The sequence below is a fragment of the Periplaneta americana genome, chromosome 17 (assembly GCF_040183065.1).
Source record: "Periplaneta americana isolate PAMFEO1 chromosome 17, P.americana_PAMFEO1_priV1, whole genome shotgun sequence".
NCBI classification, from domain to species: Eukaryota; Metazoa; Arthropoda; class Insecta; order Blattodea; family Blattidae; genus Periplaneta; species Periplaneta americana.
The window spans coordinates 63,948,528-63,964,921 of record NC_091133.1 but is presented as its reverse complement, the minus strand read 5'-3'; the positions used below and the strand labels follow the sequence as shown (position 1 = coordinate 63,964,921).

The 16,394-nt window shown below is 33.0% G+C and overlaps 1 protein-coding gene across 3 annotated transcripts in view; it reads left to right on the top strand.

Annotated features, from left to right (window-relative positions):
* The window catches only part of LOC138693010 (lachesin-like), a 1,307,565-nt gene extending 1,292,676 nt beyond the window's left edge, over positions 1 to 14,889 (top strand). For all 3 annotated transcript variants that reach the window (XM_069816522.1, XM_069816520.1, XM_069816521.1), the window contains one exon: positions 1,241 to 14,889. In XM_069816522.1, coding sequence (XP_069672623.1) covers positions 1,241 to 1,560 — 320 coding nt within the window. In that variant the 3' untranslated portion in view covers positions 1,561 to 14,889. The remainder of the gene's footprint in view (positions 1 to 1,240) is intronic.
* Positions 14,890 to 16,394: the final 1,505 nt, after the last annotated feature.

Here is a 16,394-nt window from a genome sequence, read left to right as displayed (position 1 = left end):
CTTCAGTCCTACGTTCATAGACATCTATGACGTAGTGCAGAGGGCGGCCACTAGAGGAACCCAAGAGCTGAGACAATTCTGTCCGACGCCGGGGTGAGTATCCGGTGTGGCTTAGTGGATAAAGCATCAGCACGTAGAGCTGAAAACCCGGGTTCAAATCCCGGCGCCGGAGAGAATTTTTCTCCGTTCCATTACTCTTTCATCGTATGATGACGCAGAATATCTGCATGGAAATATCATAATCGGTGTATTATAATAATATACATAATTGTGATTAGATTTTAATTTGATTGAAATGTCATTGTTATTCAACAACCCGATCGAGGTTAATTACGTAATTTCGAGTAATTTTTTTTTAATTGGAGGTAAAAATTCACAACAATGGATAAGAAATTGATAACGGCCCTCCATTGCACTGACAATCATCAAGCAAAAAGATTGTCGTCATGTATCTGCAAATTTCAACACTGCAGTGATATGAAATAAATATTTTTATGAATAAAAAACACAGGCTGAGTCGGATGTGGGATATTCCTTTTTACAGGAAGGTAACCTATGCAAAATGTAACATATTACATAAAGAAAAATTGAAATTCGGTAAATGTTTGACCTGGGATATCTGTCAAATCAGGTTTCCAATTGTAGTGTCGCAGCAAAACCAGTCAACTCCGCGTTTGTCACAGTAAAACAGACCAACTCCAAATATTTTTATTTAATTTCTACGAAACTATAACACTATAATTTTTGCCATTGATCCTGCTGTTAATATTATATAAACACATCTAATTAAAAGAAAGACCAAATTCACATATGAAACGGTGACAGACACAGTAGATTATTTGCTTTTTCACAAAATTGATTATGGTGGAGATGGCCGGTTTTGCAATGACACTATTCATCTATGCATGTGTTTTCCTAGGAAATAGGTGGGTATGAACATGTATTGATTTGTGAATCAATCGATCGCATGCCTTCTGTTGATGCACATTAGCTATTAAAATTTTATGTCGTGCCATCTTTTGAGGACGACACGAGAGAACAACAGTTGAATACGGTGGATCAGTTGTCTTGCATCCGGCTGTGCGGGAATTAATTTTTACTTTGTCATAGCATCTCGCAAACGGATTCATAAGGAAATTAGTTAATTTCCGGTTTATAACATGAAACTTTATACATATACTTGAAGGAAACTGAAATATGTACAGTCTACGAGTATTAATGCTGTCTTATACCACTGCAGAGATTCCTGGACCGACGCGAAGGGTGTTCCCGCCCCGGTACGAGGAGGAGGAGTACGAGCAATATGGATCTGCGGAACAAGAAGAAGACGATGATGAGTCTCGGACATTAGTACAAAGGGCAGGTCCAGGAGCGGTCATCCCCACCATGGGGCCCCCTATCATGGGGACACACAACACCTACACAGAAAACGATGTTCCAGTGCCGCCTGCCAGAAGTGGGGGTCCCAGATCCAATATCTTCAACAAAGGTTCGCTCTCCAGGTTAAGCTATGGAAGAATTTGGATAATAGGAGTTGTGTACATCTTCCTGACCCTCTGAGTTTTAAGATAAGTGTAGGACAGTGTCCAACTGTGACCTAATTCAGTAAACTTTTACGAGTGTTTCTATTAATTCAATTGAGCTTACAGTGATGTATTTTCACTTGTTCGTGCTATTTGGTCCGCTTCAAGGCGAACAGAAAAGAAAAAAACAAATACATGCTGGAGTACTTTAGCGTTTAAAGAAGTTAGATTTATATTGTATTCTTGGAGAAATCACATGTTTGTTACATTCTGTCCCTTAACTACAGAAAGACAATTTGACAGACAGCAAAAGAAAACTTCGCTTAGAGCTGTGAAGATGTAAAAGTAATTAATTTGCTAAAAGCCCTTTCTTAGTGAACACTCCAGGATAAAAAGTATATACATATACCGTAAAGTACTTCAGTTTGACTATAAACTAGAGTGCAGCACTGTGCAGTGACAATAATATATATGACTTCACCTTTGGAGTGAAGTGGACATTACATTGCGGCGAACTATGAGCAGTCGAACTTTTGTATATAAAATATTTGATGGCATATAAGAAGTGAACATTGCATGTTTATGCGGAAAATTTAGAGTTGTATTAAAGTTCATTAATTGTGAACGAAATACAAAAAGTGATACTGAAGAAGGTAAGGAATTTAATTTTTTAAGATTACAAACACGAATTATATAATCCGAAAATCTAGTAAGAAAATAAAAACTGAGTGAATTAAATTGCGAATATAGAAACGCAGTGAACATATGTTTTACAGTTTTTATCGTTAACTTCGTTCATATAACTCAATGTTAAAAGCATTATCTAAATCTATAAATTATATTTGCTGATTTTAAAATGTTATTTAATTGGTGTCAGTGTTAGTGTTATTCATTTTTGAGAGAGTTATGGTACATAAATTGCAATAACATTTAGTTAAATTCATCTACCGTACTGAACAGTTGGATTATCAACATCAACACGATTATTATCATAGTCATGATCTGCTTCAATGTTTATGCCTATACGTCACATTGTTTAAATTTTAATCAGCTGTCTTGATCTTTATATCGTTTTTAGATACAGTTTATAATCTCTTTTTCTATTAAGGTATTCATTATTATGATTATCATATTTTAATGATCAGAACTAACATTACTATAAAGATTTTCAAGTAGGACATCATAGCGATTACACGGAAGTTTAATTTGAATTATATGGAATTCTGGGAAACAAAGTCAGACCAAGTAGGTGTATTGTCATTAATTTGAATCTTCTATTATATAATAAAACGTGTATAAATATTTTTGACACAAAATCATCCTAAAATTTCGATGTGTAAAAATTTGAGTTAGAGTACATATCTAAAAATTGTGTAAGAAATAAATTATCATACAACAAATATTACAAAATTATTCTATTTAAATTTATTTTAATTTTTCTTAAATGTTTAGAGATGTTTTAAAGTAAATAATCATTTTAATTTCAAGCAACAATAAAAGCAGTATGTAGATTTTATATTTGTATTGCAACTAAAATATAATATCCTACAATGCCACATGAAATCTTTCACACGAAAAATCTGATAATTGAAAAAGTATTTCATAACAAACGCTGAAACGTAATATTTAAAAACTACATATAAAGTCCTGTGCCAATGACTCGCCAAGAAATATCGAAAATTAATAATTATTTTAGTGGAAAGAAGTCTGAATAATGCAATTAAAATGACATAAAATAATGTAGAACCTATAATTACTCTGAATATAAAAGTGTTATTTTCGGAGCCTTCAGCTCACATGTAGCAAAGCCGGTCACAAGCCAAAAATTTTCGTCTTGAAGCACAAAGGATTCAGTATAGGCCTAGTTCATATGTATTTTCAGTTAATCGACATTATACACTTCTAATCTTGGACAAGCATTTGAGTGGCTGCCTTCTCGGAAATAACCTTCTGCCTACCGCGCGGGACCTGTTGGCAACGGTACATCATAGTAATAATCACACTTCACTTTAAACTAGAATAAAACTTTGACCCATTTACATAAGGTCTAGTACCTTTCTAGAGGCTTTTCCTAAAGCAATTACATATTCAATCCTAATTTTCTCTTTTTTCTCTCCTTATTTACCCATTTTTTACCGTAAATTCAAATATATAAATATTATTTTTAATTATTCTCATTGATATTTATATCCTTTAGTAACGTAACGTACACTTAAGTTAATATTTACACTGTTATAAAATTGCTGGTTGATCTTAAAATTCTAAATATTCTTTCTTTAATGGTTTGCAGACAGTTGTCCACAGTATTTCTTATGAGGTCATGTTAACGTTACTTTCATCTCTTGTTTATTGAATGGTTGATATTATTTGATAAACTTTTTAAAATCTTTTATTATTATGGCAGATATATCAAGTATCATTTGATTACAGTTTAAAATATGTTGTAAGTTTGTTATAGCCATAATACTTGAATACATATTTTGTCTATTAAACAAAATGCAAGACTGTGATCAGCGCTATCTGTGGAAGTTACAGCATTTATGCAAATCTAGTCTTTCAGGTAAAGCTCCCTGTAAAGCAAATTTGAATAATTTCAAGGGAAAAATTGTTCCAGGATCGATACCCGACCCCGGAACAATTTTTCCCTTGAAATTACAGCATTTATGTCTCATAACCTCACTTTTTTTCTATCCAGGAGCGTATCCCTATCAAAAAGTATCTTTCATTAAGACTCTTTTTCCAAAATTGCTATATAACTTTATTTTACATGTAGATTATCGGAAATTATAGGCCACATCTTAATTTCAATTTGTGGAACTAGTATGAAGTGAAAAAAAAAACATTAAATAAGTCTAAAACATCAATGTGTGATCAAAGTAAAATAAAAATTCACCTTTTAAAATATATATTTATTTTTAATTTCACATATGCTCACTGTGTTTTTATAAGTTAATGAAATGTATTTATTCAAATTTAGACGGAAATTATTGTTATAAAATTCATGTACGAAGTAATTATTATTTGTAATTTTTTTAGATATGTAATATAAGTATATAATTTTGTTCATAAAACTCGAATAATTACAACCTGAGTTGGTAGGAGTAACATGTAACTGAAAAGTGTTTTTGATAAATGGGCATTGTCCTCTTGCACATTTATGGACACTAGCTTTTATTGAAAAAGCTCTTTGTCGACATTTATCGACTCCAAAGCATCAGGACACTGTACGTTTGTATTTAAAAATGTTCCATATACTCCTTTAATATGAATGATTCGAAACTGTGGGCTATTGCAAAAGACCATGTTATCTGTTGCCTTATTCTCGATGTATGTTGGTAGTGGTGTTACTGACACCTTGTAATGTAAATACTAACACTATAATTAGCTGTATTGTATAAAGAGGAACAAACAGAATGAATTCGTAAGTTACGAGTTGAAGGAATGTATGATTAGGTACTAACATAACTACTCCCTGATAATCCTCTATGATATATTCCAGTCCTTTTATATATAGCTTTCCGGTTCTCAGGAAATTTTAGTGAGTTATAAGTGATATATTATAACCATACTTCTAGTATTTTTGTAACAACATTATTATTATTATTATTATTATTATTATTATTATTATTATTATTATTATTATCTGTATTGAATTCTTTGCTGTTACTTTTCTGAATTATTTTCCGATTCATATTATTACAATTATATTAACATAACGAGGGTTTAGAATGACACGGTTCTATCTAGTGTTTAGTAAATTTTACAGGAGAGCATTTAAAAAGTTTGGTTGTTAATAAAATCAATGCAGATAAGAACTTTTTCAAACTAACTTTATTAAGAACAATAATTGAGATATCAACATATAATTTATATGGTAGATAGCTGTGAAGTAGCAGAATTCAATGCAACAAAAATATCAATTTTTCTAAAAATGTCAGATAGAACCTTGTCATTCTGAGCCCGCGATAACACAATTTATTGTTGCAATTGTTTCTGCTGCTCATATTTCTGACACTGCATTTTACTAACGCAGTAGGATTTTAGTAAGATTTAGTTTTGTTGCACTATTTTCAGTTACAGTGATATGTTTTCTCATTTATTTTCGTCGACTAATTTTGGCAATCTAAAATATTTTTGTTGCTAAATTTCGTTTCAATTTCTTCACCTTCTATATTATTTCTTTATTTCTCTAATCTTGTGGCATTCTTGCTAATATTACTATATTATGATCTTTTCAAACATTTTATATCACATTTTTCAGTCGCCATAATCCTCAGCTTTGCTGTTTTTGCACAATCTTTTATGCAATAACATTTTTTTCATTGCTTGTGTTGTGGTCTTTTATTAAATCATGCTTTGTCTTTTTTGGTTTTCTGGCATAACATTTCATTTCCGTATGTTTTAGGGTTCTTTTACTGCTGTAACATTCTTTTTAAGCCGCCTTGTCATTCTCCCTGTATTTACTTAACATCATGATGTAATAGGCTATATATTTTTATTTTAATAATGTTTACTTTATCAAACATGTTATGCGATAACAAAATTTAAAGGTAATAAATTAACTTAATCGAATAATATAATTACATATCATGTACCGATAACTAATAAATCGAAACACGATTTTAAATTCTCGTTAATATTATAATGTAAGGAAAATATTAATTCTTAACTTTTAACCATGATTATAACAACTACATTTGTGTACCACTTTACACATAGCAATACTTTTACGACTGTGCATAGATCAGTCGACACTGAGCTGTGATAAGTTAAAACGATGCAGAATTTAGTTTATACATTAGCTGAACTTTCCTATGCTTCTAGCAGAATTTGAAACTTCGGTTGTGACTACATCATTTACCACGATATAATATCACGAACATTCCATTTCGAACTTAAATTGTGAATTAGGATAATTTTGTTATTCTATTTTCTATTCAGATCCTCATAGAGGAAGAAATTTTATTGTGTAATGAAATTTCGGTCAGTGTATGGGATCTGTGCCCACTCAACAACGTGATGAATTTGAAGAGCTACAGTGAGTAGTACAAAATCCAAGTTTCGTATGCCAGTTATAACGGCTGGGGAGATCATTGTGCTGACCACACGTTACCACCGTAGGCCTACTGCTTGGATGATCGTTCACCTCTGCTGAGACATGTAGACATGAGGCCAGTATTTGACTGATAGGCCTTAACCTTTCATATTCTGTCGTGCCACGGATTATTATTGTTATTATTATTATCTGTAGAAAAATCAAACTTTAGGAGAGTGTGGGATTAGTTTGTCATTGTTATATAATCAGGTTCGAAAAGCCAACATACTAACCTACAGTATGTTGAGATTATCTTAAATGGAATTTCAATCTAAATCTAAACCCACAGAAGATATTGAAATCAGCACTGTAGTATCTACTTCAGGATATTATTCCAATGTTTATTTCCTATCAAAAGAAACAGTTTCTAAAATTTATATTCATAGAATAAAATGTATTCGCTTATTCGGTCGCTTCTGTTACATTAAAATTTGATAAACTTGCCATGAAGCAGAACTCCATTGATTCATTGAAAACGGAGTTGCAATGAATTGACGCAATGAACGCTTCAAGTTGTTTCAGTTCTTTGATTCTTGATCCAATCATCCAAACCATCTTGCGGAGCAAACCAGTTGAAACAAAATTGAATCATATCATTCACAGCAAATTTACTTTCTATAGAACGTAGGTACTTTGATATCAGGATGAACAAGATAGGAATTTTGTTTGAAATTAAACTGCGTCCGCATTTTGATTCTCATTTTTATTTATTGTTTTCGCTTAACTTACTTAGAATGGATTATTTACACTTTCAGGAATTTAATCACTCCTCAGAATTATGCTCGTGAAACATCAAATTTCACGAAATTAGACTATGAGCTGGTAAGATTAACAGTTTAGTCCCGACTTGCATTCAATAAATCCCATAGTAATATTGGATTCGAATCTCGAACGTTTGCGCTGGTCTTCCTTTTCCCGTCTAACATAAGAATTATTCAAAATCATCAAGCAAATAGTCATCATACACCGATATTCATAACATCTACAACATGATGCCTGGACGCTCTGTATGAGAGGTGCCATTATGTCGACATGTCTCAATAGAAACTCATATTGATGTTATATCCAATCTGGAAAAATAAAGTTGTTGGACATAGGTCGATACACCTGTTTAATGGATAGTATAGCAGATTTTGTGTCATTAAATTTAATAATCATAAATTACAGTACTAACGTGAACTACAATTGGAAGGAGTTACGCAATAAGAGACCAAGCGCCAAAAACCTGTTTCGAGATATTGGCCTTTGAAATAAATCTGTTGTTTTTTTATAAAACATTTTATGCAACAAGTATTATAACATTCATACTATTACAAATAATAGCGCAAATAATACCAAAAAAAGCTAACCGATTATTAATAAGAGACCAACAATTGAATTAATATTTCAAAGCAAAATAAATAAATTAATTTTATGCAATAAACGAATTTTTGCTTATAAATAGCAGCAAAATTCAGAAATCGGATTCTTGATTTTTTCCGAGTTAAATTAGCCTGTCATCAACAGATTTGCGTAATTCCGTCCAATTATATTAGTAAAGTGGACAAAAAATATATCTACGTGTTTGAGAATGGACAAAAATAGAAAGTATTTAATAATAACACATTAAAAATCAAAAGATGACAAGCAAAAAGAAGACCCTCGAAAAAAAAAAACCACTGGATGAGGGCGAAATAGGTCGTGATTAATAATAGTAATGACAATAGGTATGATAAATATAATAATAATAGTAATAATAATAATAATAATAATAATAATAATAATAATAATAACTTGTTGATTATATAAATTTTAAGATTATTAAAAATCCTTTAACAGTATCAGAATAAGTTTACAATTTGGGATTTACAAAATACGATACAATTTGGACTAGAATGAAGTGTGGGAGGGGAAATCAAGTTCTCCTGTTACACAATTTAAAATTCATACTATTTGTAGAGAATATGTATATGAAATAATAAATGTAAAATGAAAATAAAATAAATTTTTGTTATCCATGTTTCATCGTAGGAAATATTATAAAATTTTGTTTAAAAATTACATTACCTGTCCATTTCTGGAATTATGACAAGCATTCTGTAGCCTGAATTTCCTTATCAAGTGCATGTATACTTTATTTACAAATTATTCCTGAGAGCCCGGAATCATTTCCTTCCTTAATGACCTCTCATTAACCATATCGGAGTCATTCGGTGAGCTTTTATGGTAAAATTTCCGCAATATCCCCGTCATATGTACTCTGTGTTGTATGTATGTGTGTATATATATCTTACAGAATTAAAATCCGTTTTTCTAGTGTAGCAGTTCTTCATAATTTAATTTGGTGGTCGTAGCACCCACATTTTCCAGTGATAAGGCACATTTGCCGCAGTGTCGCTTTACAATTTCATATGAGAGCATTGACCTGGTGGAAACCTGCCCCACGCAATGATGCGGCGACTACGTCACCACTCAGACATCAGTGATTACCAACCAACAACGAATCCGCAAGAAATCATATATTTGAGAAGAGATTATTAAAAACTTTATTTCCGAGACAAAGTTGAAGCCATAATTCACTCGCCTGTCACACAATAGCAGATGATGATATAAATAAGCCTACAGGGTTGTTTCCAATCTCTGATAACGAATTTGAATGACATCATGTGCATCAGGAGTCACACGACAGCTGAACTGTGGCGAGACGTGACCGTCCACTAGTGAGTGATTTCATAATCAGAGTGCACGGTGTATCACAGTAGCAATGCCCAAGAAAATCGAGCCTTTTTTGGAAGGATACATAACAACTCTTTCTGATGCCAAGTACAATTACGTGAAAATCATAGAAGCCTGCAAAGAACGTGGTTTCGTTATTTCCAAGAAAGGTAACTTGTGTGTACCTAATAATACTGGCAAAGCTCGGATGGGATTAATTCCAGAGTGTAAAAAGCAAGCAAATCAACCCCCCGTCACAAGTTGCCGCACTCCACGAGATGATACAAATTTCATTCCATTCGAGCTTTACCAATCTTCTTAAGGACACAGAAAATGCCTATCTTGGAAATCACGAAACCTCGTTTATTGCAGGCTCCTTTTATTTTCACTTAATTATACTTGGCATCGGAAAAGGCTCGATTTTCTTGGGAAGTTCTGCTATGAGTCGCCGCGCACTCGGACTATGAGATCACTCACTACTGGTCTGTCACCTCGCGCCACAGTTCAGCTGTCGTTTGACTCCTGACGCACATGATGTCATTCAAATTCGTTATGAGAGATCGGAAACAACCTTGTATTATAATGTCAGTTCTTTATGCACGCACCATTATCCGAATGTATAGATTTTCGGCTTTACAATATTGGAAACCAAGGTTAAAAACTCAGTGAGTCCAAGTCGAATTGCGGTGAAAGGGAAGTGATGGTGGGGCAAGTTTTCTCGGAACATTCCTATTTTTGACGACCTGCTTAAATTATTAGGTATTCATACTGAAGTACAAAACTTTTGGGTTTTACATCGTATCATAGTTTCAAAAAAAAATGTACATTTATCGGAGCAACGTATCGGCTCCATTGCTCTCACCTTTACAAATAATTGACATGATACTCTGTTTTTTATACCGAAAGAAACTTCCCGTTGAAATTTCAAACGGTCTGACCGCCTCTATTTCGAGGCAGGACTACAATATAGGATGTTTCAGAACTAAGTTCACAAAAGCAAATTTAACTAAATAAATTTATATGAAAGCAAAGTAGAGAACTACACAAAAAATAATTTCATCTAAAATATAAAATATTTCTTATTGTCCTCGTTTCTGCCAATAGATGTTAGTACTTTCTGTGCAATTTTAATTTGTAATGTTTCTTATTTTGCAAATTCCCGGAAAAATATCGTCTGAACTGGGTATAAAGCCTTTTCTTTATTAAGCAAGCACTCTCCATCTTGAAGCTTTCTGATTAATTGTGTCCAATTTTGTAACAAGAGAGTAGAGAATACGTTTTCTGGAAGGACTTTTGAAGTTCTTCTCCCGATTCATTTTCTTTCATGAAACTAGGCCTATATACCGCAATTTTAGGCACACCCGTCGACGCTTTAAGTGTTCTCTCCCAAACATGACTAACGGAAATTGTTTTCATTCCTTGTATTGTCTTATTCGCTCTGGAAATATATAGAAATACGATACACGACTACCTTGGTATCAGAGTGTATGTAATGTTCTCTTCCACCTATTAAATTGAAAATAATTACTAAGCATACCACCACCAGAACACCAATTACAATACCCATAATCTTAAATGAAAAATAATTGTAAATGACATGTTCAAAAACTGAACTAGGTAACAAGCAGTCCTAAACTGAGGGACAGTGTTCCAAAATTGATGGATTCCTTATTATCATAGAGAAAGATTTATTTCTATCGCTACAGGGTGCTGAAAAAGTCGCAAAATCCCTATTTGAGCAGTAGAAAAGTTAAAAGAATTTGTCGCCGAAAAAATTTTTAAGTCGCCAGATTTAGCGACAAAATCGCTAAATTAGTAACACCGCTGATTGAGAATAATGAAGAACGTTAACGTGTTGTAGGAACATCCTGTGAAACAGGTATACGGTAGTAAGTAGCACAACTCCGACTCTTTTTGTTGCTGATTGGCAGGTTCGCCCTACCGTAACTGTGGGAAATTTCCTTCTGTATAAAAACAGAGTTTAATGGCAGTAGGCATATCACTCCTACGTACCCGATGTCTTTACCCCTCCAAGGAAATATTCTTGGTACTCATTTCTGTTAGAGACTGAGTAAACCCTAGCGTCATAGTGCAGATGGACGTATGAGAATATTGGATCAATAGAGAAAATCCATGACCCCATTGGGAATCGAATCTGCGACTTCAGTTTTTGCAACGTTACGCTTAACCGCGACGCTACCACGCGCTCTAGGTAGAAGTGTAGTACTTATTATAAATAGACTGCGAGGCTGGTAAGCTATAATCGTAGTATTTAAAATTACATCTATGTTATAATTATTTTTAATGTTATATAGATGACTGAATAGTATAAAACAAGGATAAGAACTCCTTTGTATTCATCGGTATGTATAAATACAATAAATATTTTGAAGAAGGAAAAGAATCCTTTCTGCCGTTTGTCATTATTATCACAGGCTTTGGAGGCCCAGAGGGTTGCGGGAGATTAAAGCTTACACCTGCACACAAAGTCGGCATTAATAGCAGTAGGGATATTAGTCCTACATATCCGTCACCTATACCCCCAAGAAAATACCCCTGGTACTCATTTCTGTCGGAAACTGAGTAAATCCCTCGGCCATAGGGCGGTGTGAAGAATCCTAAAACTTACACAATATATTGAGGACAATCACCGGGTATTCTCTACGGTCATTTGTTTGGCTGAATATTCTTGAAGACATTTCAGAAAACTGGTGCTGTAGAGAAATGCTATGAAGAAGGACTTTCCCGTGTTTTGACCAACGCTAAAGATGATGAGTAGGAGATAAAATTATAGTTTTATGGCAGGGAATACTGGAGTATCCTGAGAAAACCTAGTTCCACATCTTTTTTTTTTTTTTTTTTTGGACTTGCAGTAATTTGAACTCAAATCATCAGAATGTAATGTAGACCTTCTAGCCTTTCTCCTATCGTGTATCAAATAAAATATAACTTTGCAAGAATAAGGCTTGAATTAGGCTATATGTTAAATTATATTAATTATACATTATATGTTTATAAGTCTAATATGTTTACAACTCAAATAGCTGATCATACATGAAGTCATGGAACTGATTTCCAAGGCAATGAACTTCGTATTAAAGCAACAAAAATAATGTAATAGTACATAGGCTACTTGTGGGAGGGGAAAATGGAATATTCCGAGAAACCTACCCCCAGACTGTCCTTAACTATAACACATCCTTTTTCTGATTTTTTCAAGATATTTAACTGTAGTCACCAATGTTAAAAATCGCTACCAAGTTACATCAATTTTTTACTTTCTCCTTCAGAATTCTCTACAGTTCCTGCATATGGAACGGCGAAAATCAAAGTGAGACAAGGCACCAAAAGGCTTGGAGCTCACATAGACACTTCTCTTCAACACTAATTTCCCTTCCAAGGACGCATTATTCGTGTACGTTTTAAATGTTTCTCTCCCAATGTTCACCAATTCAATCATCCATTTATCGTTAAAACTATATAATATGTAATAGCCATTTAGCTATCGGTTGACTATTCACGAATTTAAAACATTAATAGCCACCAGCGTAGCTCAATCGACAGAAGTGTTTACTTGCTGACCTGGAGTTGCACTCGGGCGTGGATTCGATTCCCGCTGGGGGTAATTACACGAGTGGGTTTTTCTCCGATTTTTTCCCCAACCGTAAGGCGAATGTGAGGTAATCTATACCAAATCTTCGGCCTCATCTCGCCAAATATTATCTTGCTATCACCAATTGTATCAAAGCTAAATAACCGAATTGCTGATACAGCGTCGTTAAATAACCAAATAAAGAAAAAGCATTATTTATTACGGGAAATTCATTTATTCAGTAACGGATGGTGCAAATGTGCTCTCATATTTAAATAACAAGATAATTTTATGAAAACTAAATCGATGTAAATCATTTTTATGCTCATTGAGTTTGTGTTGCATTGCGATTCTTTATATGAAATACAACTACAGAACAATATCTATCAGTCCAAATTATTTATAGCGAAATTAAAAATATAAAAGAAAAAATACTACATTTCGCCAACTGATATTTGAAATATAGCCATTTAAATAGCAGACAAGATAAGTAAAACTAATAATAATAATAATAATAATAATGTTTTATTTTCTCTGGCAGAGTTAAGGCCATAAGGCCTTCTCTTCCACTCAACCAGCCTTAATCAATACAACACATAAATTTAAATTACAAATATTTTCACTACACTTAAAAGGTTCTCCAGCAATAATCTTCACTACACATTTATTTAAATTTAGATAAATCTATAAGGTAAAGTAACACTGTACGATATTGAAAATACAGTATTTTGTCCTTAAAACTGCAGAGAAAAATTATGAATATGCCATTAAAGGTTACTACAAAATTTGTGCGAACCTTTTAAAACTATCATGTTGCATAATATAGAATTTATTTTAAATGGAATCCTCGTATTAAAGCAACTTTTAAAATACTACAAGGATGATAAAAAATAAAGGCTATATTTTTAATGTCTATTAATAGAAACGAAGAATACAGACTAGTGAAACTAACGTTCAAGGTTAAGGCATTTGTAGGGATGATGCTCTCGTCTTGAAACAAATGGAAGTACAAGAGTGAATAAAAACATCGGTAATATCTGAGTTTTGCATATTAAAGATTTCATCGCAGAGTACGTCGAGCTGTGATCTTTGAAATGGTATGATTTACTATAGGTCATACACTTCTCACAACATAGTTATGTGATATTTTTCTGAATCTCCCTCAACCTCCCTCATAAAGCAATAAGAACACAACAACTGTATTGTTCTATATCTTAAGAGACTGTCATGATGTCAAAGCACTTTTGAGGTACTAACATGTGGTATATAATATTGTTCCATGAATCATAAATAAAATTTTCGTAAGTCCCCACATGTTTTAAAAATTTCATCAGATTGCATTCATCTGCATTAAGAAAATAAAGACAGAAAATGTTCCCAAATTCAGTCAATATCATATAATACATTTTAGAACTTTTATCTTATAACCATATATTTCGACCAATTTTCTTGTTGAAATTATTGTAGAAAAGAAATATTTTCTACGTCAGTCACTCAGAAATCCGTTAACGGATATATGGTATGCAAAGTTGCGAACTGAAGAACATGCACATTATTCTGTAAGATAAATATTACCATTATCGTTCCTTAGCTCTAATCTGAGATACAGTTTTTCTGTTTCAGTGGCGGCTCGTAAGGTAAAGGAATTTTAGTATTCCCCTCAAAATTAAGCAAGTAGTGTGGTGTGCCTCGTTTTCTTAAAGTAGATATTTTATCATACTGAAAAATAAACACATTCCATTACAAGTCAGCTAATTAAAATTTTTAAGAGCCGCTGCTGAATCAGAACGCTGATGATACGATGGTTGCTTCCATTCTTTGTTTCTGTCCTCAAGTCTTAACATTTCCACATTCCCAGTTGATATAACGTCAGTAGCTTCATCATTGTGATATGAACCTCTTTAAAAACCACAACAAGTGTTGTTGATTGATTATTCATGTAATGAACAATGTAAAAATTAATAAAATTACTTAATGTTACAGGATATATGTTTGTAAATTATTTACCCCTTGAGAGAATGTATGAATGAATGAGCGTTAAATATATAAATATAATGTAATTATTAAATTGTGTTATCCGTATTAAAGAGCCTTTTTGAAACCATTTTACTCGGCTACCTTACGGTACATAGAAGTTAATTGCACAGGCTTGAATCCTATCTCTCTTTCAGAAATTGGTTGCTGGTTACTTTATCTTATTTAGAGAAGGTTACCTATCGGCGACTTTTGTAGCAGTTTCTCAACGATTATTAGGAACTGGGAGTCTCTTATCCCGTTTCGAAAATCACACAACCAGAAATTTCTTTCAAAATTATACTGCTTTACGAAAGCGGGAGAGATTAAAATTTTGCATTAGAAAAACGTTCGTGTGATTTTGTGCAGTAAAACATTATTGTTTCTCTTTTTAGACATACAATAAAAAAATGGAGGAATATTGTTAAATAAAATGGAAATTTACCATTATGTTCTATTAATGAGATTGAGTGTCTGTATTTGCTGCTCGTTTTATGTAAACAACAGTTGTCCTGATCCGCCCCTGCATTAGAACAGAGCATTTGTTTTGTACCGGTATGTCTGTACTCGCTCGAGCTGTACTGTGCACTTGTAAACCCCCCCTCTCCCCATCCAGCAACGTTGTAAAACGTCTAATATTGTAAACTTTAATAATAAGTTAAATATTGAAGTTAGAAAAGATTGTGAGGACATTTTTTCTTCCTTATGACATGAATAATCATCACTTAAAATAATGGCACTTATATCTGTTACACTCTGTATATGTACACCGGTATTCAAAGATACCTGACCTTACTAATCGATAGTGGTCGATAATTTGTTCGTGTAAGTGTGGCTTCTTTAGTTATTACTTGTATGAATAGATGGCGAATATACTAATCAGTATTGCCAATCGTACATAAATATACCCACATTATAGAATTCAACATTTCAACCCTCTGTGCTGATTGTAAAACAACATTCAGTTTATCGGCAAACCGCTGATATTGTTTTTTTTTATGTTTAATATTGGTCGACCAGCAAACTTCCTATGCAGACCACTGTTAAATTATGGAATATCACATGCAGAATATCATGCTGAGTTTGGCTCTAATGGCTCCTCTAATTAATTTAAATTAATTAATTAAACATTTTTGTGAATTATGTGAATAAAAATATGATGATTTTCTGTGTTAAATTTATGAAGAGTCGTTAGTATCACTAAGAAGGATGTCTTAAGGGAGTTTCCTTTTAAGTCTAGATGGATAACAAGACCTTGCTCCAATGTTATATGTCACAGCTCCAGGAACACCAGGAAGTTTGTTGAAGAAAGATTTTGACATTGAATGGATGTACTGTTCTAGTGGAAGAATTCCCAATTCTTTATGCAGTTGTTGATTTCTTACAAACCAGGGGGCATTTGTTGCAGTACGCAGGAACTTGTTCTGGAGAACTTGTAGGCGATGCATGTGTGTCGCTGACATTGTTAATTATGAGC